Source organism: Branchiostoma floridae, chromosome 8 (genome assembly GCF_000003815.2).
Source record: "Branchiostoma floridae strain S238N-H82 chromosome 8, Bfl_VNyyK, whole genome shotgun sequence".
Classification (NCBI taxonomy): domain Eukaryota; kingdom Metazoa; phylum Chordata; class Leptocardii; order Amphioxiformes; family Branchiostomatidae; genus Branchiostoma; species Branchiostoma floridae.
The window spans coordinates 12897386-12920270 of record NC_049986.1 but is presented as its reverse complement, the minus strand read 5'-3'; the positions used below and the strand labels follow the sequence as shown (position 1 = coordinate 12920270).

General features: G+C 39.6%; 2 protein-coding genes across 10 annotated transcripts in view; one reads left to right on the top strand and one right to left on the bottom strand.

Annotated features, from left to right (window-relative positions):
• The first annotated feature begins 272 nt into the window (after positions 1 to 272).
• On the top strand, positions 273 to 5407 carry LOC118421640 (uncharacterized protein y4mH-like). 2 transcript variants are annotated; one of them, XM_035829047.1, is made up of 8 exons: positions 273 to 334; positions 649 to 797; positions 1254 to 1415; positions 2067 to 2143; positions 2386 to 2543; positions 3157 to 3318; positions 3982 to 4048; positions 4698 to 5407. In XM_035829047.1, exons 2-8 carry the CDS (start codon positions 758 to 760, stop codon positions 4893 to 4895), a joined length of 864 nt encoding a protein of 287 aa, XP_035684940.1. In that variant the 5' UTR covers positions 273 to 334; positions 649 to 757; the 3' UTR covers positions 4896 to 5407. The 2 variants fall into 2 exon arrangements, with proteins under 2 accessions (XP_035684940.1, XP_035684939.1); XM_035829046.1 differs by having other exon boundaries at positions 332 to 503.
• Positions 5408 to 5591: 184 nt separating this feature from the next.
• Positions 5592 to 22885, bottom strand: part of LOC118420665 (retinoic acid receptor RXR-alpha-B-like) — a 40865-nt gene continuing 23571 nt past the window's right edge. For 2 of the 8 annotated variants that reach the window (XM_035827553.1, XM_035827551.1), the window contains exons 2-12: positions 21041 to 21358; positions 20394 to 20614; positions 18599 to 18740; positions 17499 to 17537; positions 16394 to 16429; positions 15532 to 15680; positions 14324 to 14344; positions 11024 to 11150; positions 9642 to 9866; positions 9031 to 9136; positions 5592 to 8550 (exon numbers count right to left, since the gene is read on the bottom strand). In XM_035827553.1, the coding sequence (XP_035683446.1) occupies positions 8310 to 8550; positions 9031 to 9136; positions 9642 to 9866; positions 11024 to 11150; positions 14324 to 14344; positions 15532 to 15680; positions 16394 to 16429; positions 17499 to 17537; positions 18599 to 18740; positions 20394 to 20614; positions 21041 to 21358 (1625 nt within the window). In that variant the 3' untranslated portion in view covers positions 5592 to 8309. The remainder of the gene's footprint in view (positions 8551 to 9030; positions 9137 to 9641; positions 9867 to 11023; positions 11151 to 14323; positions 14345 to 15531; positions 15681 to 16393; positions 16430 to 17498; positions 17538 to 18598; positions 18741 to 20393; positions 20615 to 21040; positions 21359 to 22885) is intronic. The other 6 variants (XM_035827557.1, XM_035827555.1, XM_035827552.1 and 3 more) reach the window with 5 other exon arrangements.

Below are 22885 nucleotides of genomic sequence, written 5' to 3'. Positions count from 1 at the left end.
AAAACATGTCCATGTCTTTCGGTTGGCCATTCCGTGAGTTTATAAAGCGTATGTAACTTTTATACCACCAAGTAACGTGAATGCTCAAGAGCACCGTCTAAGTTATTCTTCTGCAAGGAAGTAGCCTGGTATCCAGCCGTAATTATGGCTCCCGAGTCTCTTCTCTCCTCTTCGGGAGCCATAATTACGGCTGGATACCAGGCTAGCAAGGAAGGACACAAAACTTCCGAGAAGTTGCTTTACAATTACATATGCACTGACAGCCTGAAGCGCCATCTATCGATATTGTAGCAAACTGCACCCAGCTGTGTGAATCAAGGTTTCCGGAAGTGAGGTAAGGGTTCGGTAGTAATAGTACCTGGCAAGGCCGAATGTTTTTCCGACGCTACACAGTCCCGATCAGGCCTGATCCCGATACTATCGTCACTGCGTCTGATCAAGGCTAAATTTGTATATCTTGTGGGTCGTTTGATGTCAGCAATCGGTTCCGACGTGCTAACAAGGTGGTACCAATCCTTTTTTACTATGGCTAGGGGGCGGGGTCATGTGTTTTGTTAACGTTACCACATTTTGGGTTGAGTGAACCTAGCTGATCCACGGCTGAGACTATTATAAGTACAATTCTCTCCTAACTGAACCTTCTCACAGACTCAGTGTACTTGGTACCAGAACAGAAGCAAGTTCAGCAGGGGAGGCAAAGTCCCACCACGGTGCCCTATGACCGAGTGTCCCGTTGCTTGAGTTGTGGACAGGAAACATGGCCGAGGGTTCCGCCCCTACCGTGGACACTCACGTCCGTAAGTCAGTTTTACACTCTCTGATACTGTGCTAAGGCTAATAAGGTATGACATGGGAAGTATACACTACATTTTCTATTAGCCTTGGCTGTAACGTCAATGATCAATGGATGTTTCTGTCAATAAGTTTCTTTGAATCTTTTTTTACTATTGAGTGTTGCTTATATATAAATTGTGAAGAACATTATTGATAGCATGTCCCTTCAATGTTCTTGTGAATAACACTTAACGGTCGAGCTGAACCCTAACACTATCCTTTCAAATGGTGCAAAACGTAAACTTCTTTTACATTCATGAGTAAGACTAGAATGATAACAAATCGATGTAAAAAATGAAAATCATGACTCAAAACACAGAACTTCAGCATGCTACTAGGCATAACTTACCTAATTAATTTACCTTGAGTTATTGCAAGAATTGTTTGATGGAATGTTTACCCATTTAATGTGTTTTCAGATTTATGGGACCTGGAGAAGTGGAAATATGCTTGGCCAACTCCTGACCTGAAACCGCTATGGCACAACTTCTACCCAGAGGACCTACAGACAGCCATGGGGACCACACCTGTACAGAACATCATCCTGGTCCAGGTCCTCAACCACTCCACAGAGGAGACTGGTAATACTTTATGGTTGAACCAGATGTCACATTCGGGTGCATTTTTTAAATTCAAAAATGCATAAACAATGTATCCAGAGTGCCACACAGGATCATTGCCCCATATACATTGTAACAATGACTGCATGTTAGAGCTGTTTGAAGTCATTTGAGGTGTTTAGGCAGACTGTCACATTCTAAACAATCTGTTAGTAAGTACTGTAACAGTGGGTTCAAATAGCGCCTTTCTGTTCTACTCACCCCTCTGGTTGTTTCAGCATTATCATCCAAGTGACTCAACCATATTCAAGGGACTACCAATAAAGAGTAATCATTTTGGCTAGTTCACTGTTTGTATGTAGAGTAGTGGGCAGGTCAGACTATAGATAATCCTGCTGCCTTACTGAATCTGTGGATCATTAGCTGCTAGCAGTGGAGAAATAGTAGCATCAACCTCCTTGGTCTCACTTATGAGCTTCGGCCATAAAGTGCATGTTTATTGTATCATAACATATATTTTTCTATTTACAGTGAAGAAACCATACGTCAGTGTCCATAAAAATGTTGTCAGCATTGATTTTTCCTAGCATTATGTTTTGCAGTATGTTTTACAGACACTTTCCCTAAACTTCATATGGCAATGCAATGTGAATTCCATTGTTTTCTCTACAGAGTGGGAGCTGGACCTGTGTGAGAAGCACCCATTCCTGGCCGGGGTGGTGGGCTGGGTGGATCTTACTGATCCACAGGTACAATAACTGAGAGCATTCTTGGGATAGTTGTGCATGTGTAGTATGAAAATCAGCTGTCTTGTCACAAAAAAATGCTGTTTTTAGATCCTTGTCAGCATCTTTTTCTGTCACAGCTTGACCCTTGCTCCACTCTGGTACTGAGGATAACATTATACACATAGCCTAATAGAAAACACTACAGTATTATTTGTTGACATGACGTTGACATGAAGAGGTGTAATATCTTGTTTGTTTCACAGCTGGAATCAACCCTAGATAGACTTGCCTCCAGTCCCTACTTCCTGGGCGTTCGGTACATCCTGGATTTCGAGGCAGATGATTGGCTGGCTCGTTCTGACGTTCAGAATGGCCTGGGCTTGTTGGAGAGGAAAGGGCTGACCTATGACCTGCTGATCAGGTGAGTCTTTGTTTTTCACTCACATAACTTTAATGAAGATTGGGCCAAAGATCTTGGCCTATTAATATCTTCTAGTTATATTAAGATATCAAAATGAAAAAAATAACCATCACCTCCCAACCTAAGCGGTATATAGTCCAGAAAACAAGCTGCAAACCTTTGGACTCATATGGGCTCTCCTGAAATATCCTGTGGTGGGTTCATACCTCCACCAAAGTGCTGAAAGGCACTACTGTACATGCACTTTCCAAAGTGATCAACAGGAGGCGCTGCAGCATGATACCATGGAGGTTAATACTTGTATGTAGTCTATATATCCTCCTCTATGATACTAAAAACTTTCCACTAAAGATTGCTGTATGCTGACCCAGTACATATTCCAATTTAGGCAAGACCTTCACCAATCTACGTGTACTTAACTCAAATTGCTCATAACCAATTGAATTATCCAACGTCAGTGAAAACCATTACCCTCAATCTTACCATCAGTAATGATATTTTTTTTCGAGATTAGTCTACTGGTAATGCAAGCAGAAACTGCCGTTTCAAGTGTACGCTAATGACCTGAAAGGTTTCCATGTTTCAACAGTTCACATTGTTTTCTTCCTTGAAGGCCCAGGCATTTCAGATATGCTAAGGAAGTTGTCTCCAAGTTTCCCAAGTTGAAGTTTGTGATCAACCATCTGGCCAAGCCCCACATCAAGGATGGAGTGATAGAGGGATGGAGAGAAGGGATGGAAGAGCTGTCCAGGTTTCCTAATGTCTACTGTAAGCTGTAAGGGCTAGTACATTACTTGTTTCTAATGCGCGGAGGGGGGAGGAGACTATTTCTAAAGCAAAAGTTCCTGAAATTTGATCTCATTGGAAGGACAAGTAGTGATTATGACAGAAAGGCTGGGGGTAATTGATTCAAAGAATTGCTGATACATGTATATGATTTTTTCAATGAAGAAAGTCAGCATTTATAAAATCCTCTGCAAATTGTCTTTTGTGATGTAACACCAGAGTTGATTCCATACATCAGCCCTGCAAGTGTAGGTGAATAAAGTTTTTTTCATGTTAAAATATAGCCCATCACACAGTCAACAAACAAGTTTTGGCTGTTACATGCATGTACAAATGTACTTGCTGATTACCAGAAGTTTGCCCAATCTTAAATGGGGAGTAGTATTTTTCACCTTAAAAAAAAAAAAAACGAAAATCTTATCTAATAGGACTTTGCAAACATCAGTCCATAAAATTCAAACTGATTGAGAGAACACCAGTATTAATTACACTGGTAATACACATGTATTACCCAAACTGTAACTTAGAGCCCACAGACTCGTTGGCCAATCAATTCTTCTCCTATGTGAGAGGAACACCAAAGAGTAGGTGTGGAGATACAGAAAGAAACATAGAAACAACAGATTCACTACAACGTCTTGCATGTTTGCAGGTCAGGGATGGTGACAGAAGCAGACCCAGACCACTGGACTGTGGAGGACTTCAGGCCATATGTTCAGGTAACATGTTACAAAATGTAACGCTAGTTCACCTTTATCTGTGGGGTGACCTTTATCCGTTGTCTTTAAAAACAGCACATTTAGGAGTATTAGATATGTGGACTGTGGTTTCAAATTTGCCATATTTTCAAAATGTTCCAATTTGACACCACTGCCCGTTGACTTCATATCCCTAAATACGTTTTTTCTTACAAACAACGAATACAGGTTACCCTCGGATAAAGGTGAACCAGCGTTACATGTTGGACTGCATACAGCTTGTGGTTATGTCACTGATGCCATTGATAATGCCTGCAACTTTCATAGAATAACTTTTTGTGGGAGAAGAAAAAAACTGCATCACATCATTTTTTCTAAGTTCCTCTAGCTAGAATTATGATACCAAGTGTGACATTCTGTCTGGTTATGATTTTGGTCAGATATTATTGATTTTTAAGCTGATATGGCAATAAAAGTAGATGCAAGACTGTTACATACATGTATATAAATAGTGACGTACAGAGATATAACATAGAATGTCAGTTATTAATTATTGACACCCTCCAGTACAGATATTGATTTTATACTAGACTCTATTTATGCAAAAAATTTCATGAAAAGACTTAAGTTTTACATGTAAGCCTACTAACCATGACCATCGGCCCTCCAGCATGTCCTGCAGTGTTTTGGTGCTGAGCGCTGCATGTTTGGCTCGGACTGGCCGGTGTGTCGTCTGGCCAAGTCTGACTACCCACAGGTCCACCAGGTGCTGTCCCAGTGCTTGGATGGCTGCACCAACGAGCAAAAGGAAGCCATCTTTGGGAGGAATGCTGTGGAGTTCTACAACATCAAGACCCTCATGAGCTAGAGACAAATATCTGTATCTGTATACTTGGTACAATGGCCCCTTGATGTAACAAACCAGCTTTGCTGGCACACAGTGTTTTGTAATTTTTACATTTTAGCTGCAAGCATTGTTTAAAGTTATAAATTTAGTGAAGATGCAGCTGCTGTACTTTCGTGGTACATGTACATGCCAAATATTGGTGGTGTTTTCTTGCCAAAACTGTTCTACTTAACAGCTTCATAGCACAATACATGACAAATAAATGAAAGTAGAGAATGTAAATTTGCTACCATAAACAAATGTTTTACATCATATGATGTAAAATATTTATGATTGACTGCTGCAAATGGCATCTACTTGTGAACATACCTAATATTGGAAAAAAAAAATACAACTTATACTTTCGGCTTACAGGACTCTTACAAACACACACACACGATCTCTGTCGAAAGCAGTAGAATACCATTGTCTCTGAGTTGTCATTTTCCCAAGCTAGCTACGAGTGATTTAACACACACACACACACAAATATATGACTCTGATTAAATCTTGCTTATAGCAGCCTGCCCAACATCCAGCCGGGGAGGAGCCAGTTACAGCCCCAGACAGCAGAGTTTGTGTTACACAGACTATTACTCTGGCATATGCAACAAATGCTGCATGTTTGCTCTGGACTCAGCATGTCAACGGACAAGAATGAATGTGACCAAAGCCAGCTCTGTAAGCAGAGATGCAGTATACTTTATTGCTCATACATACACCTCCGTTTCCTGACAAAATAGTGTGTTCTGTCGGTAGGGACTCTGTCTTCCAGATAAGGTCTACTGGCTTGTTTTACACAATAGATTTTCACCACTGCTACTAACAGCATACAGCACTAACAATTATCTACATGGACCAATCATGGATCTTTGTTTAGTAGTTCTCTCAAAAATGTCAACGGTTGTGAAGCTAGTAATCAGTTTATAAACACAGTTCTGTGAAAACCTGGTGTACGAAGAAGGGCAATACATGATACCATGAAATATGAACTACCAGTATTCCTTGGTATGATCTTTCTGTTCAAATGTTGCCCCAAAAGAAATAGTTCTTGTAAATGATCACTTACTTACGATGAACATACATGTACATGTAGAAGTAGTTTGGGCAGCATATAAAACTTAAACATGTAAACAGCATGGTAGATACACTAATATGTAATGTTCACATTTCTTTCATTTATAGCTCCTTATTTCTTTATACTCTTTTTCAAAGATCAAATAAAAGACTTACAGTGAAAAGTGTGTTACAGTAACACTTGAAAAGCATTGAAAATACAAAATAATGCTTTCAGTGGACAATAATGTGTGAATGCCACATTAAGGACATGTTAAAAAAGAGTACACAACATGTACCCAACTGACACTTAAAACATCTTCCCCCAAGTCACTCCACAGTTAGCAAGCCGTAAGCCATCAAAATCATGTGAACCACACCACAAGAGTACTTGTAATCATAGCATCTACCATTAGATATGACTACATATGCCTTACTTGTGAGCATAATATCAAAGCACCGAAATCATTGTTATCATTAGTTTATTTTACAGTTGATTTCAATAGAAGAAAAGGTAGAGGCTCCTTTGCCCCTACCAAGAAAGAAAATTCCAGAAATCTAGATTAGAATATTTACATTGATATTGACAAGTGGACAATTTTCAAGGCATACATCATACAGTGAACTCTGTTATTCACTTCTCTAAGTACAGAAAAAAATTAAACTGTGACTACACAAGGAATCTGAAAGTAAGCTACCACCACCTACATGTATATGGTACTCATAACCATCCACAAACTGGGCTACAAAACTACAGCAACTGATTGTCAAACTACAACAATAGGCAACTCTAGGTTACAATGACTCTAAATTACATGTACCTCTAGCCTCTGGTGTATATACATCAGCACTTAGCTCATCATTACAAATGTAGCTTCTTCCAACACAAAGATAAGGAGACATTTTTTTCGTGAGAAAGTGTCCAAATCACTAACCCAATGACTTGAAACCAGCACTTGTCTCTAATAAGTTTCATTCTCACTTAGCCCTAACCCTTCCTCAGTGTAGTCACAGTCATGTACACAGTTATCCCTGTATCTCAGTACTTGTCACCCCCCAACCCTACCCTTATACACTGAATTTTACATGATACATATAGGGAAACAAATTTTCATTACATTTTTAACTGGGACATGGTGCAATTCCTAATTCCAAGTCAATTTTGCACCAAGCAACTGAAGAGAAATGGCCCAGGTTTGCTGGCACCTATTTTCATGCTGTAAATAAAGAAATGTTTGAGGTGGTTTTATGTTCACATTTTTGGGGTGGCCAATGCAAACTCAAAACTTTCCTTTACAGTATGTGGCTACAGTATATGGTGATACTGCCATCTCAATACCATGTAAACACTCTATTTTCCAGCTACCACAAAAATCAAATCCCTGCAAACTTAAATGCATTTTCAGTACACTGTTACATCCACTGGAACTGGCATGGCAGTGAGTGCATCTTTTCACACTCAGTCCAATTTCTTCTTAACGTTTTGGAGAAATAAGCAAAGTAGTGTTTGAAAATAGAGAATTTTGTTGCCTGGCACAACAATTCTTTTAATTTGGAACCAGGATTGCACAGAGCTGAACTGAAACTTATCTGGACTTCCCACTGTTACATTTAAAACTGGAAAGGAACAGGACAATGCTACACATACATGTACATGTAACAAGCCAACCCCCGCACCAATACCTTTCACACTGCACTATAGTTCAGCGCTTGTACACATCAGAGCAGCTGGTTCACATAACAGAGTTACACCATACTATATAACTTCTGATTTACATAGTCAGGTTATACATGTACATACATTTATGAAGTGGTCTGAACCCCTCCATCTGACAAAGGTTTGACATGAACAGCTGCCAATACACACTGTGTTGTCACCACTAGCCCCATATATTTTTTTTCTTAAAGCCTTACACATGTACACATACCCACAGCATTTGATGCAAAGGCAGCTCTCTTTCTACATCCTAGGTACAACAGTCCTACAGAATGTGGATAATAATGGTTGTAGTAAGCAAAGGAAGTCTACTGTATAAAGCTAGGCAAAGGTATGGCAAACACAACAGAGCGCCCCTTTGAGTCCTTGTAAGTTATTGTAAAAAGCTGAGCTAAAATACACTACTGACTCAAAACAGTCAAACATGTACATAAACTGATCAGACAACCCAACATTAGCCAACTATGTTGACTTGCAAAGCTGGAAAAAGGAGGCGTAGGTAAGTACCCTTTGCTGTACAATCTCTCCTTTCTTCAGGACACCATCTCGGATACTCCATACCTATCACTACTTATCTACAACCACGACTCGCCACTCCCATCCTTACAGGATTCCCCGCCGGTTCAGGAGGGTGGCTGGACCTGCTGTGCCTGCTGCTGTGCCTCGCGGTGCTGCGCCGCGGCCTGCGCCATGGGCCCCTGTCCCTGGGACGCCGCGGTCTGGCCCAGGCCCGGGGCCTCCAGCATCTCCATCAGGAATGTGTCGATGGGCGTGTCTCCGATCAGCTTGAAGAAGAAGAGGTGTTCAAGGCACTTGAGGCCAATGGAGCGCAGGGCGGGCAAGCGAAGCAGCAGCTTGGCAAACCTGGATAGAAAACGTTAGAGAGACAAAAGGAACTGTCTGTAAAGCATTACACATACATATCTTTTTCAAGTCTTTTCATTTTCTATCTAATTCAGCAGGGCTCTCTTTCAGGACCCCGTTCAGTTCCAGAACAGAAATTTGCTAGTAGGGACAGGAAAAAAATTCACTCTGTCCATCCCGAAAATTTGACCTTCATGACAAAACATTGATGATAATGTATTTTCCTAGGTTTAAAATGACAGACTTAACTTAGCAAATTAACAACATGAGCTCCCAAATAATGAGTGGGGTGGAACAAAATGTAAAGCTGGAGACAGTCCTGATCTAATGTCAAACAGATACATTTATGATAAAAACACTACATCTTATCTCTTTACACCCAACCCCTTATTTGATGAGAGATACACGTACATGTACGTAATTTAACTTTTAATCTAAGGCAATGTCAACTGTTCTAGCAAGACGTAGTTCTTTACCCACCTGCCAGGCTGCTCAGGGTACTGCTGCTTGCAGTACTCCTCCAGGGAGGCATAAACCTTTTCTCTCAGGCTCTCCACCAAGGACGGGTCCGTTAGACCTTTGGCATCTACAGCAGAGGAAATCACAACCATCTCACTTCATGTGCATTGTTAGGTAACTGGTCACAGCTGCTGTTTAGGGACATTGTATTTGTATCTGTATCAATATAGCCATCTGTATCAGTATACTATTAAGCCTCGTTACCAGACCCCAGCCCGATCTCAAAACTAGAAATTTTTGAGGTTGGAGTCTGGTATCCAGGCAAAGCCAGTATCACCGTCTTTTGGAGTAACACCAGCTTTTGTTGTACAAACCTGGACCGACATACGTATGCATTCAATGAATGGATAAATTTCACTTTGAGTTGGGCAAAAGAATTGGCAAACTTGCATGGGCTTATATAACACCAATGCTTGAGGTTACATACATGTACATTAAAAATTCAAGGAACAAATTTTTATGTAGTACATCCCCACAGCATACTTTTACTGCATTTCAGCTACACTAATATCTGATCAGACAAGTCATGAACCTGAATTGCAAGATTACAACATTCCAGCAAACATACAAACCTGGGTTGAAGAGAACAATAGCTCTCAGGCAGCCAAGCTCTGTCTTGTCCATTTTCATGTCCCTCATTTTTGCGACCAGTTCCGTGAGGACTCTGTCGAAGATGGTTCCCACGCCGGCCTGGTGGGCGCTGCTGCGGTGGACGTGGAGTCCGGAGGCCAGCAGGATCCCGTCCTTCACGTCGATGGAGCGGTGGGAGAACGCAGCGATCAGCAGCTCGTTCCAACCTGGTAAATAATTATGGATAATATATTAGTAAGGATGCCTGGTATGTAGAACTGGGCAAGGCCACACCAATATGATTTGTTGGCTCTCGGATTTGAAAATAGTATAATCAACTTGAAATTACATAATGAAAACAAAGCCCGAGGACCAGGTTTATGCCTTGGTGCATTCAGTTTTATGGAGTGAATTATACATTCATATTCAAGCTTTCCTCCCTGCCCTATGCCTTCATGGTGCCCGTTTGCTATATTTCTATTTTTTTAAATCTGAGAACCAAAGAAATCAATTGACATGGCCTAAGGTGAAAGATACAAATATTTGTTGCACTTCTGTCCAAGGGATCTACCATGTCCAGGTATTAAACAATTTTCAATTCAAAAATATGTATTAAAGAACACAAAAGAAATGAAATGTGGACAGCATTACATTCACATTTCTGCTTCTGTGCCAGCAATGGTTGTACATGAACCAAAACGCAGATAAACCAGGTGACACGGACCCACAGAACCGACTGGGGTGGAACAATTTAACAAGGGGTTCAGGAAACAAAGCCTTCTCTACTTAACTACAGTTCATTACACATGTCTATCACAGTATCAAAGGAACATGTAATGACGTCTTTAATGACATTTGTAACTTTTGATTGCCAGACTTTCTGCTATAGTTCCGGCAACTTTATTTCCTTGCTAATCATGTGGTTGGTTCAAGACAGCATAGGGACTAGCCCTAGCTAATACATGTCACACAGCATGAAAATTCATTGGCCAACGAGTCTGCAAGCTGTAAATGACATTATGTACTTCAATAATACTCATGTAATACTCCCACTGCTCTCTTGATTATTGCAGGATTTTTAAAGATGGACCAATGTTTACAAGTTCCTGAGACCATGTGATGGGGTAAATTTTCAGATAAAAAATGAGCTTGAGTCTCTGGAAATCTTATAATCAGCAAACTCATGGACATGCTTCTGGAGACAAATATAACTAAAGCTCATTGATCTTGTAACAGGGACATACAATAATGGGTACAAGAATTCTGGCACTCTGTATTCCGAACAAGAATAAGGATTTATCCTGTTTAATAGTCACCTTTAGATGGGCAGAGGGATACAGGTGCAAAGGTGACACAAACTGTTCTGACACAAAAGACTTCTCACCTGCTCTGAGTAGGATGACCTGATCGTCTATAGGAAGGTCAGAGAAGTGCGGAATCCGCTTGGCCCACTCTACCAGCGTGACCAGCTGCTTGTCCGCGGCCTGACAGATGTTCGTCACAGGGTCGTTCTGTTGGGAACAAGTGGTGTTAATTCTAATCCTTTATCCCTGAAAACATCCCATTTCAGAGGTACAGTTATGCCTGAACATCTGAACTTGCAGTGAGACATATAAAGATGTGTTGGAAAGCCCTTTATCACTTCACCTTGGCACCTGGTAACAAGATACCAATTCTATTGCAGTTGGCCAAAATCTTATGTCTGACCTGGTGCTTTCTCCATAATATAAATGACTTTTTATCTTTGGCCATTTAGAGCTGATAAAAACTTTATTTTCAAATTTGTAGGCTAAAAGAAAAAAACTGATGTGTACCAGCTCCTTATCATTATGAGAAAACACAGTTTGAACCATAAGGGAGACAAAACACCCTGATTTAATATTGTATTGATCACTTCAAGTATAAAACATAAAACGTAGGAAGGTAGTTAAACGATAACCCAAAATCTGTGTTTTTGGATCTTTTTAAACACATACTTTTTGTTGCTTTAAAAATGTTCTGCCTAACCAGATAGCGAATACAATTTGGTGCTCAAAGCCTACAATCATCCATCTCAGATAGAGTACATGAAATTTCATATTTCTGGAAAAGTCCTGACAGACCTGATAGACTACACACAACATCCTGTCAGAATAAAAACAAGAAGAAACTTTAGGCATCTTTACAATGTAACCCACCCAGTACTGCAGGTCCTAGTTCTAAATACAGATCCATGACATTTGTACATGTATTGCCTGTGGGGATGATTGTGCGAGACAGCTGCACTGACAAAGGTTCAAAAGGTGACCTGTCCCTGTGTTGTATTTACTTCATCTTATTCATCATGATTGTCATATGTGATACCAGAATGTAGTTTATCAGACTTCTTTTCAGGCTTGCTGTAATGTGAATCTGTGATGATTTACATGCATATGCAGATGATTTGAGGGGAAGTCTAGATGTACATAAAATACCACTGTATTTTAACAATGGACCTTAAGTCTACATTTTTCAATTTGAAATAACTTAAAAACCAAAATAGATTTGTTACCACATATAAGCAGAAACTAAGTTTTTTATTGTATGGTAAATCCATTTAGCAGCAGTTTCATAAATCATTGTTTCAGCACTACAGTATATTTGTGCAGGTAACATAGTGTATGCAGTTACACTGAGCTCTACATTAAAGAATCATGCTAGGTTGACCTATTGTCGTTTATTTGTCAGTCTTTTTCCTTATAGTGTGCTTAAATTCATGGGCAATGATTCTACAAATTTTTCCCCATGCAAGTAATCATCAAATTAGACACAGCAAAAAACGAGCAGACAATTAATTAGCATTCGTGCAATTAAGAAAAACGTAAAGAAATATGCTTTGTCATACTACAGATAAATTATGTCATACGTGATATAACTTGCTGTCTGGAGTTTTACATATGTGCTACCCACTGTACCTAGACACAAACAAATTTTGACTTGGGATTATACTCTAATAATTATTCCTTCCTCTGATTTTCTAATAATAATACACAAAGTGGACTAGATTGAATTGTGCACGAGATATCATAGCAATACGTCTCATTAAGTCTGGGGCTTAGATGTCTTGTTACCTACACCAGTGCTGACTGCTACAAAAACACGGTAAGACCTTTATGCATAAACAATATGACCTTTCCACAAAGATAAAAGGTAGGCTTTTTACACATGCAGAGAAGTAAAGTAGAAGTCTGCCTTTCAAGGGACTTACTGTCACTTACACCAGTATTACTGTTATTCAGGCCATACTGCAAGGCATTGCACAGACTTTCACTCTACAGTCAGAGTTAATCAAATGTAGACAGACTGCTTCCTTGAACATGCATCCTTCTTGTGAATTATCAAGTTCTTTATTTGTGAAATGTGACATCTGGTGTGCTGTGCTTAAGAGTTATTAACCAATTTCAAGGAGCTCATATGAAGCCAAAGGATGCAGTTTCTGGCACTAAATTGTCCTTGCCATACATGTACATGAACACACACACACCTCATCTCTTACTAACCAATGCTGAACTCAGTGTTACATGATTAATTCTTTCAAAGTAATGGAAATTCCATGTTTGGCTCCAAGATAAGTAGCATGCTGTGTCTGTCTTTGCAGTATATCAAAAGAAGCAATTTGGTACTGCACTAGTCATACTGCTTACATGTACAGACACTTTGTGCAAACTGAGCGAGGAATGTTTTACTCAAAGCTTAAATTTCTGCCTGCTTCTCCAGATCATGAGAACTAGATACACCAGTCATTAAGGTTTGATCTGCTGCAAATAATATGTTACGAGTCTACAAAGAAATTCAAGTAAAAATCATGATAGAAAACATGCTAATTGCATTCCTTACGTGTCTTTTTGCGTATGATGATTTTGCAAAAATGAGGACCCATTCATCACAGATTTTTTAAACATCAAAAATGAAAATTTCTGGTACAGCGTTTCTATATCATTCCTCAGACTGATTCATCAACCCGCACAATTTTATAGCATATCAACGTATCTGTCTGTAATCAAGGAATAAATTTAGTACAAATACATCTGTGTAGATCCCAATTACATCAAACTGTTCCCATCATTATGCAAATTTATGCAGCTACCAAATGAATCATTATGAAGGGTGGAAGTGTCTAGCCCAAGTAGCGTCCTCTGTGGTTACCACTGGTGAACGTTTGTAAACAAGTGAAAAGGGAGTGCCAGCGGTAACTATGGAGGATGGTACCTGGGCTAGGAAGTGTCATGTTTCCTTATTGTTTTGTTCTTCAGTTATTTTACATTTTTTTGGCTGTATAGAGGAAAATACAGCCAGAACTACCTAACTTGCCAGACACTATTATCAAGGGCCAGCCCTGGTAACTGTACAATATACAATAACAACAATATGTTTATTGCTACATGAGGTTTGCTTTTAGATTATGTTCCAAAGAAAGGAGACAGAAACAGGGATGCACAGATGATAAATTATTGCCCAGCATCACATGTATAATCTATACAGCTGCAAAGCAGGAGAAACCTTTATGCATTGGTATCAGCTTTTTACAAATGGGGGAAGCAGGGAACTACATCAGAGTATGTTCAAGTTCTCATCTTTACAAGTGGAAGCACAGCAGAATTGACGGAAGCAAACAGTTTTTATAGAGCGTAGGACCTGGAAGAGAAACCTGTGTAAGGTTCCTTACCTCCTGTGTCGGACTCGCAGCCTCAAGAAACCAGAAACAAAAAAACAGAAACTCTGTCAACATTCAGCTGTGGCATAGGTTTGGCTCTCCCAGTATAGTATTATCTACATTGTATATCTGATGTGCTAACCCTTATTCCCCTGAACTTACAACGACATCTACAACAATACATCTAATGTGGAGTCAGCTACTTGATAATGTGAGCTTTTAACAATGGTGGACATTTCTATCTAACTTTTGTTGGCACTACTTTAGTAAATGTGGCCAGAATGGGAGTAGGATAACATCAACTGATTTGATGCCAACTGATGGCCATCAGTCATTAATAAGTCATTCATATTCAACATATACATGTAAATAGGACATTGTGAATCTAACCCAACAAAAGTGCCAGACATAAACAGTAACAGTTACAAGGATATCTTGCTGACCTTCTCCTTGTTGTGTACATGTCCCAGTTTTGTATTGTTTACACAATAAAGGAGGGTTGGATCAATTTGCCATATAACATACAATGGTTTCAATGACATTCATGGCAAGCTCCTAGTGCCCAATCATACAATTTGCATACAAATGTCTTTACAAATGACACAATGACTTTTATTCAATTTGTCTTCGTACTTAGGATTTTGATTGGATTTTTCCATATCAGTCAAAGCACAAATGGGCAATGAATATTGTGATAATAGATTTTCTTCTTCATACATTATATTCTGTTATTTAACTCCATTATTAAGTACCACAGTCTGCTGAACATCTAGCACTGTATGCATGATGAAAGCTGCCATAGACATATAGTCTCTTATCATCTGAATCACAGAAATATTTTGACAGAGCATGCCTAAACTGTCAAGAAAATGGATTGGAAACATTTCTGGGATGTGCATTTTGAAAAGGGTCGCAGAAAAGTCATGCAAATGATCAAGTAGTTTGTGTTTTACTTTATCTTTGGTCTCAAGAATCATCAATGTTTGCTTTTTCTGTAAATTGGTGAAAAATTAAGTCTTCACAATCCCTTGACCTTTTTAATAGAAATTTTTGGGACTAAATGAAAAGGCAAGCTAGAGACCAGAATGTATTTTTCCTCTAAAAAAATCCTTGTCCACACTTGTTAGTCATAGCAAACTAACAGCATTTGTCATGCTTTAAAGTAAGTAAGGTTTACCTTAACATTAAGTGAGCATGTAAAGAGTAGATATTCCACTTACCGGTTGTTCAACAAGATTTCCATCCTTGGGTTCCACAGCCATCTCAGCCTCCTGTATCTTCTCCACAGGCATGTCTTCATTTGGGTTTGTCGTGCTCACCACCTCCCCATCTTTTCCCTCTTTGCTTCTTTGTCGCTCTTCCTGCACGGCTGTTTGTGAATAAAAGGAAGGTACAAATTGCTGCGGTCCGAAGACGGAGCTTCGCAGGGTAGAAGGAACAAGTGGATAGATACAGACACACCATATTTGGAATCACTCGACAAATCATCTCTGCTTTGAACAATGTACTTAGAGATAATAAGATGATTTGCAGGTCTGTCCTTTAGATTACTGTGTTTATGATCAAAGATATTGATATTGGAAAGAATATGTCATGATCTTTGGACAGCTTTACTTTTAAAGAATGTGTAGATGTGAAATGACCAGTTAATTTGGGAAGAAGACAGTTGGAATGCCTTTGCAAAGGTGATATGCAAAGGGCCCCATGCAAGGAACACAAACTTTCTGACAGAATATTCAGATTCCATGTTAATAGCCAGACACAATGGTGATCATCAGTCTATTTCTAGGCAGTTGGGAGAAACTATTTTTAAGTTTCTCTCATAATTTCAAGGAAATTGATTACTCATTGGTGGTAAAATGAAAGAAACCAGCTACTGTAAATCATATCATCTTCAACTGGCAGAATAGGTAATTTCTGGAAAGGGCTTTGGAAGGAGTTTCTTGCAATAGATCCTTGACTCTAAGGGAAGTCATTGGAACTCCACCCCCAATCATTTGCAAGGAACCTAGTAAAGATAATAGGATTTACAGTAAAAGGAACCAAACTATCCTAGAAGGCATTAATCAAAAATGGACCAACCACTGTTCCCGCTTCCCTGCCGTTGGTCTTGTACGTCTATGTGGGAAGACAGGTTTGCTTTATTTTAACTACAACACAAACAGTTAATGGGGAAAATAAAAACAACAACAAGCTTGGCCTTAAACACATGCTACCCTGGGCTCAAGAACAGAAAAGAAAGCAGGTTACTCAAGGAAGAAAATATGCAAGCTTAAAGGTTATCGCATCTTTGATGAATAATATTTTAGTTTTGAGAAGTCGCATCTTTGACAAATCATCTTTGAGTTTTGATTTCAAATGTCACTGAAAAGATGTTGCTATGTTATGCTTGATGCACAGATACATTCTGGTAATATCTGGCAATACATAAGCACCAACTGAGCAGTCACAAAATCCATCGTCTTTAGAAGATAAAAAAAAAAACCTTATTATGTTGTTTTATGATGGACAAAAAAAAAACTAAGAAATACTATATGTATAGTTTTGCTAAACTTTAAAAAATGATTCGTACACAATAAATCAACACAAATACATACACTTGAAAGTGGTAAAACAAAGGGGTGATCTTTGATCATGGTATATAATGTATTCATTTTTGCCTTTTCAGCAATGTATGATTTTAATGTAATAATATTGTAGACCAAGTAATTTACTCTATGTAAATTCTTTTTTAAAAAAATACTTCAAGGCTCAAGAAACTACCGTATGCTGGTAACATTCTGGCGGAAAAATATCAAAAATGCTTGCAAGCAATGAGAAACAAGACAAGGGGCTATGCCAGATGCAAATGCAGCATGAAGGAGCATTTAAAAAGGTTTTGTCAGACACAGGAGTAAACATATAATGCAACAATAGTCCATACACAGTAAACAAGCACACAAAACGCATTATCAAACATGTCCTGCCATCATTATTAACTACTAGAATCTTTTGTCTTCACCATTCAACGGCTTGTGACTTAATGTTGGAAATTTAGATTTTTACCATACTTGTGTGACTGACAGTTTGTTACCTTGCATGGGACCTGGTTTTACTTTTACAATGTTCTCTTCATGAAGCCACTTTTCAGTTTACACTTTTTGCAACTCAGACAAATGCAGACATTGGGAGAGTAAATAAAATGTACCTTCCATTCTTAACTGCTCTATGTTCCCATCAGTATCTCCTAATCTTTATCAACAGGACATGTATAGTCCAAAAAAGACATATTACAAAATGTATATATGAAAAAAAATACAGAAAATCCAATTGTTCAAATTTTTTGTATGACAATTGTGGAAATTACATTTTGTAGCAGTGTAACAATAATTGCAAAATCTGAACATAACTGCGACAAACAACTGAAAGAAAACAAATGTAGTCAAACACCTACATGACAGAGCTTGTAATTGTGATGAAATTAATACAGAAAAGTTTATACAGACCCAAGTTATATTTCATAAATAAACTAAATTGGAATATAAGCATCATCACAGGGGCTGACTCAAAACAACAAAACATCATATCAATTTAGATCACAAAGATTTTCTGTAATATAGTATAAAACACTTTATCTGAAGAATGACTAAACCAACCATATTAAACTATTTGTTGAACAAAAGCCTGTACAGATATGCCACACCTACTCAAAAAATTGGCCCAACAACTTTTACCTGAATTTCATAATGTTATATGAAACATGTTCGCAACATTTTTTTAATCACTTCCAAAATTGTAAAAGCTTGAGAGCAAAAGAACTCAGTAAGTGTGGCATCTAGACTCATCAGTGAGGGTGGGTACCGGTACAGAAAATTCAGGCACAGGTATGGTCCAGGCCAAGAGGATCAGGTTGGTGCAGAGGATTAGGTCCAGGTATCCAACTTCTACTTTAAAATCCTATCTTTATATACACAACACAAATTGCCTCTCTTAACTTAGACCAAGTTTGACTGTAGAATCTTGGTAAAATGACTATCAACGTTTCTCTATACTTTCCTCTTCTTATTTTCTTGGTCCAGTAAGCCCCAAAATACGTGAATGCCTGTTGATATAATCTGTTCATTTTCAAATCGGTTCAAAATCTGGTCACTTATATTTTTCAGGGGTTTCTTTGGACCGTTTCAACAAGAAAATCTGGTTTTGTACAGGTGCACCATACCTGCACCCACCCCTTCTGATCAGTGATACATTGAAATTTAAATCTACAAGCACTGTACAATTTGTCAGAGTCAGTATAAAATAACCAACCTTCTCTTTTCATCCCCATCGCTAAACACTTCTGGTACCGGCAATACTGACATCTGTTTCGCTGACGTTTGTCGATCACGCAGTCCCTATTGTCCCGACAGGCATAGGTCAGGTCCTTACGTACTGTTCGTTTAAAGAAGCCCTTAAAGAAGAGAAACAAACACTGCTAAAACACATGGAAATTGTTTAATATATTCAAAGCTTCTTGCAACATAATCAATTGTTCCTTAGCAACTGAGCAACCATACTGTGACCAAAAATTAGATTTGTACAATTCTTCATTTCATACATGTAATTGGAATATGATGCAAAATGGAAAAATATGATGTAAAAGAAAAAACATTAAATGTTGAAATGCAAAATTCTTTATTGCTCAGCAGTTGCCATGTGGTTGCAGCATTTTTATTGCACAACAGGTAACTAATTTCTTGCGAATGTTTTTAGTCATCTCAGTGTTCTCACCAGGCCTTTTCAGCATAGCGGGCCGATACGCTGTGGGCTGGAAAAATGACGCTGTAAAAAGCCCGCTTCGCTGTATTTTCACCCAGCGTAGCGGCAAAAAAATGGGGGAAAACTGGAAAAATACCGTAGTAAAAATGCGAAAGCACGTGCCAAGCACGCGCCTCCGCTGTTTCAGGAAGTTTCAGCTCGAAGGGAGGTGTTTTATAGCACCCCGCGTACCGCTATCTCGCAGCCCCCACCCAGGACCGCCCCTTGCGCGGCATGCGTTCTGTACTGTAAACAGAGAACCGGCACAAAACTTGTAAAAAGTTTCGGTTCAAGTGCGGTTAAAATCGGAACGGCAAGAAACGCTTCTTGGACTTGCACAAAAATAGCACTTGTATACATTCCCTTTTATGTTGCAGTATACTTGTAAATCATCTAAAACCTTCCAAAGATCGAGAAATTTGCGTTGAGAAATGACGAAAACATCGTGCGTGCATGCAGGCAGCTAGCGGTAATGGCGGCGAAAACATCGTAAAATCTCGCAAAAAATTCTCGCGAGATCTGATGCGTCTCTGTGACGTCAGGGGAAGCTAGCGATCTCATTGGTTTAGGATAAACAACAGCAACGACCGCCATTTTTAGAGCAAATTTTACCGTATTTTACCCCGAAAATTTCTGCCGTTTTGGAGATTTTGCGGGCCCAAAACTCATATCAAAAGGAAGCAAAGGTATTCTTGTTGTTTTTGCGTCCAACACCTCTTATGTGAACGCATTATTCGTCCGCCGATCGCGAACTTGAAAGTCGGCCGGGGATTCCCCGTGCCGAGCACATGTTTCTGCGTGTTTTGTTCTGTTTACGATGAAAAAAAATACGATGGAAACAGAGACTGTCAAAGTTGTTTATCTAGAAAAAGTTGGTGGCAAACCGGACAATATTTAGGAGTACTGTTGAGCTGAGTAAAGTTTGTTGTTTATGAGTTTTTAGTTGTCTTTGATGCTTTGACTCAAAGTATCGTTACGTCAAACTGCTACAATTATCGTAGATATGCCCCTAAAAACTGATACAATAAGCCTTCTGAATAGCCTAAAATGCAAGAGCTTCCGGGGGGGTTCGCCCCCCTGGGGCCCCCCACCGGGGCTCTGCCCCTGGACCCCGCCGGGGGCCTTCGCGGCCCCCGAACCCCTGCCCTGACGCTGTGAAAAAATCCTGGTGAGAACACTGCATCTTGTCAAATAAACCAAGGTACAAATGTAACCTCTCTTGGTAGAGGAAGATTTTTCACTTTCAGGATGTCATACAGCAACACATCTATATTCAACATGTACAAGATAGTATTGCAGCCCTAACCTTGCACCCCTCGCAGCTGTAGACTCCATAGTGCTTCCCCGAGGCTCTGTCCCCACAGATCTGACAGATGTGTTTGGAGAGGCCCATGGGGGTCTGGGAGGGGCGGGGGGACTGCAGCGGCTGGGCTGGGGGGGTGAGCTGCCCCGTGTTCACCATCAGTGGTGTGTTCATCATGTGTGGGGACACGTTCTGCAGGGGGGTGGGCCCTAGTTGACTAATAACTGAAGAAAACAACATGGAAAAAGGGTATGTTGGTAGTAACAATTAACACCACAAATTACAACAAGTCATCACATATACAAAGGGCAAACCTTCCTTACACTGAATCAGTGCTTTCCCACACGTACATGTACATGCACATGCTCACACTTATAATATACAGTTTGAAAATGTGCTCATAATTCAGAAAGCATTATCATTTGTTTTACAGACAGTCGAAACCTGACGATCACTCGCATATTATCTTTTTAAACACATTTGTGAAATACTTTTTTTTTCATAGCTTAACAAACATTACCTGCAACCAAAGGAAAACTAGTCTTTCAGGTCTACACAAGCGTGGGCGACCGCATCCTGGACACGATCGCATCTGGAGATCAATATGTTTATAGTTAACATGACCTAAATCATAAGTAAATGGTCCCTACCTGGCTTGACGTCCTCCTGCATGGATGACGACACCTGGTTGACTCCCGGCATGCCAAACCCTGGGTGCAGGTGCAGCGGGTGGGAGGAGGTCAGGACGGAGGGGGTCTGTACAAGATGGGGGGAGGTCATCGTGGAGGGGTTGGAGGTCAGAGGGGGTTGTCCTGAGGACAGGGTAGGGGGTGGGGATGTGATGTGGGGACCTGATGAGGTCATACTGGGGATGTGGGGAGGGGCGGAGTAGTGCATGGGTTGGTGCTGAGTGGTGGGGTTGGGGGTGGTACTAGAGGCTGGCGCACCTCCGGGACTGCCCAGGGATTCTGCAAGAACAAAAAAAAAAAACAATATGCCATGAATATACAATATGGCTAGATGTAGGCAGCAAGGACATCAAATCAGTTTATCTGTCAATGAAGAAGCTATGCATGGAAGTCTCTTGTAATAGCCACCGGTTAGTGGGGCAACTCTAGTTTAAATAGGAATAAGCATGTACTGTTCATCACAGTAAAAAAACGAATATAAATATACAATCCTTACCCTGAAATACAACAAAATGTACCATCAGGGTTGTTAATAAAACAGAATATAAGGGGACAAGATAGCAAGAAGGAAAGAACACAGTCACTGTGGTTGTTCTGATCGCTTGAAACAGAGGTATAAAAGAAACAAGATATCAAAACACTGCAGTACCGCAAGAAGTCTTTTATCGAACTTGACTTTGGTTTTCATGAAACTTACTGTGACCTAGTATGCAACTACAAAATAATACGGATCTGTCAACAGCTTCAGGAGTTATGCTTTCTACAAACAAACACACACAACGACACAAAACATAACCTTTGCAACAGTAGAAAAATTGAACTGGGTATGCTCTCATCAGACTGACACCTTACCCCTAGTACTAGTAGTAGCCCTACATTATCCTGAAGCAGCCAGTAGAACTACGTTTGTACTAGAAGTGAATATATTGACAAATTCATAAAAAGTGCTATTCAGAAGTTTCTGCAATGGCATCAGCTTTCCATCCCAATGCATATCACATTTACATAGTCTCTCTCATATTACATGTACATTGTGCCTGTCTTGACCTTACATATGCAGGTATCATTTTCAGACAGGCAGCCAGGAGAGGAATAACTTACATTGTCCATTATACATGTAGCTGTAACTTAGAGTCTAAGCCTTTTAATACAAACATTTTATCTTCTAGCATGTTTCATGTAGCAATAGCTTGATCACAGCAAGCAAAAATTGAGTTACCCTTGGAAATGGAAAGTGTCTATAATCACACATGGCACATTTTCAGGACACTGAAGTATATTTATACGGAGCTTCCCCATACATACAAAGTCTCCAGGACTTTTGTACTACAGTTAACAACACTACCATTAATAACAATAGATATAGCACTGACATCCAGAACAGGAAAGTAGCAAATCTTCTGTTGACTAGTAACTACACAGGCTAAAACCTGAACCACTTTGCAGATACACTGTAATCTTGAAAAATGTAACCAATATTCTACACTATCCCTTCTTTGTGCCAACTGTCTGCAAAGGATATTGGAAATGGTCCAATCATTAGTCTTCTTTAGGAAAGATAAGGGGACCGGGTTTTCTGCACGTTAAGGTATCTCGGTCGGCTAAATTGGCATTTTGACCTTCCACTGTTTTCTTATTAATGAATTAAGAAAGAATGGAGGCATAACGAATGTTGATAGATGGGCATTAAAGAATTCTAAATCTGATTTTTTGGGGGCCAAATTGCTGACGTCATCATTTTTATTACCTCTGATATCATTTCTTCTATGACAAAATACAGCACTTTGGTACATACCACTGTAATGA

Bases quoted from the DNA above. Each gene is read 5' to 3' on its own strand.
- LOC118421640 (XM_035829047.1), top strand. From the start codon at position 758: ATGGCCGAGGGTTCCGCCCCTACCGTGGACACTCACGTCC. The intron at 2,144-2,385 runs GTACAATAACTG...TTTGTTTCACAG, and splicing joins TGGATCTTACTGATCCACAG to CTGGAATCAACCCTAGATAG. The intron at 2,544-3,156 runs GTGAGTCTTTGT...TCTTCCTTGAAG, and splicing joins ACCTATGACCTGCTGATCAG to GCCCAGGCATTTCAGATATG.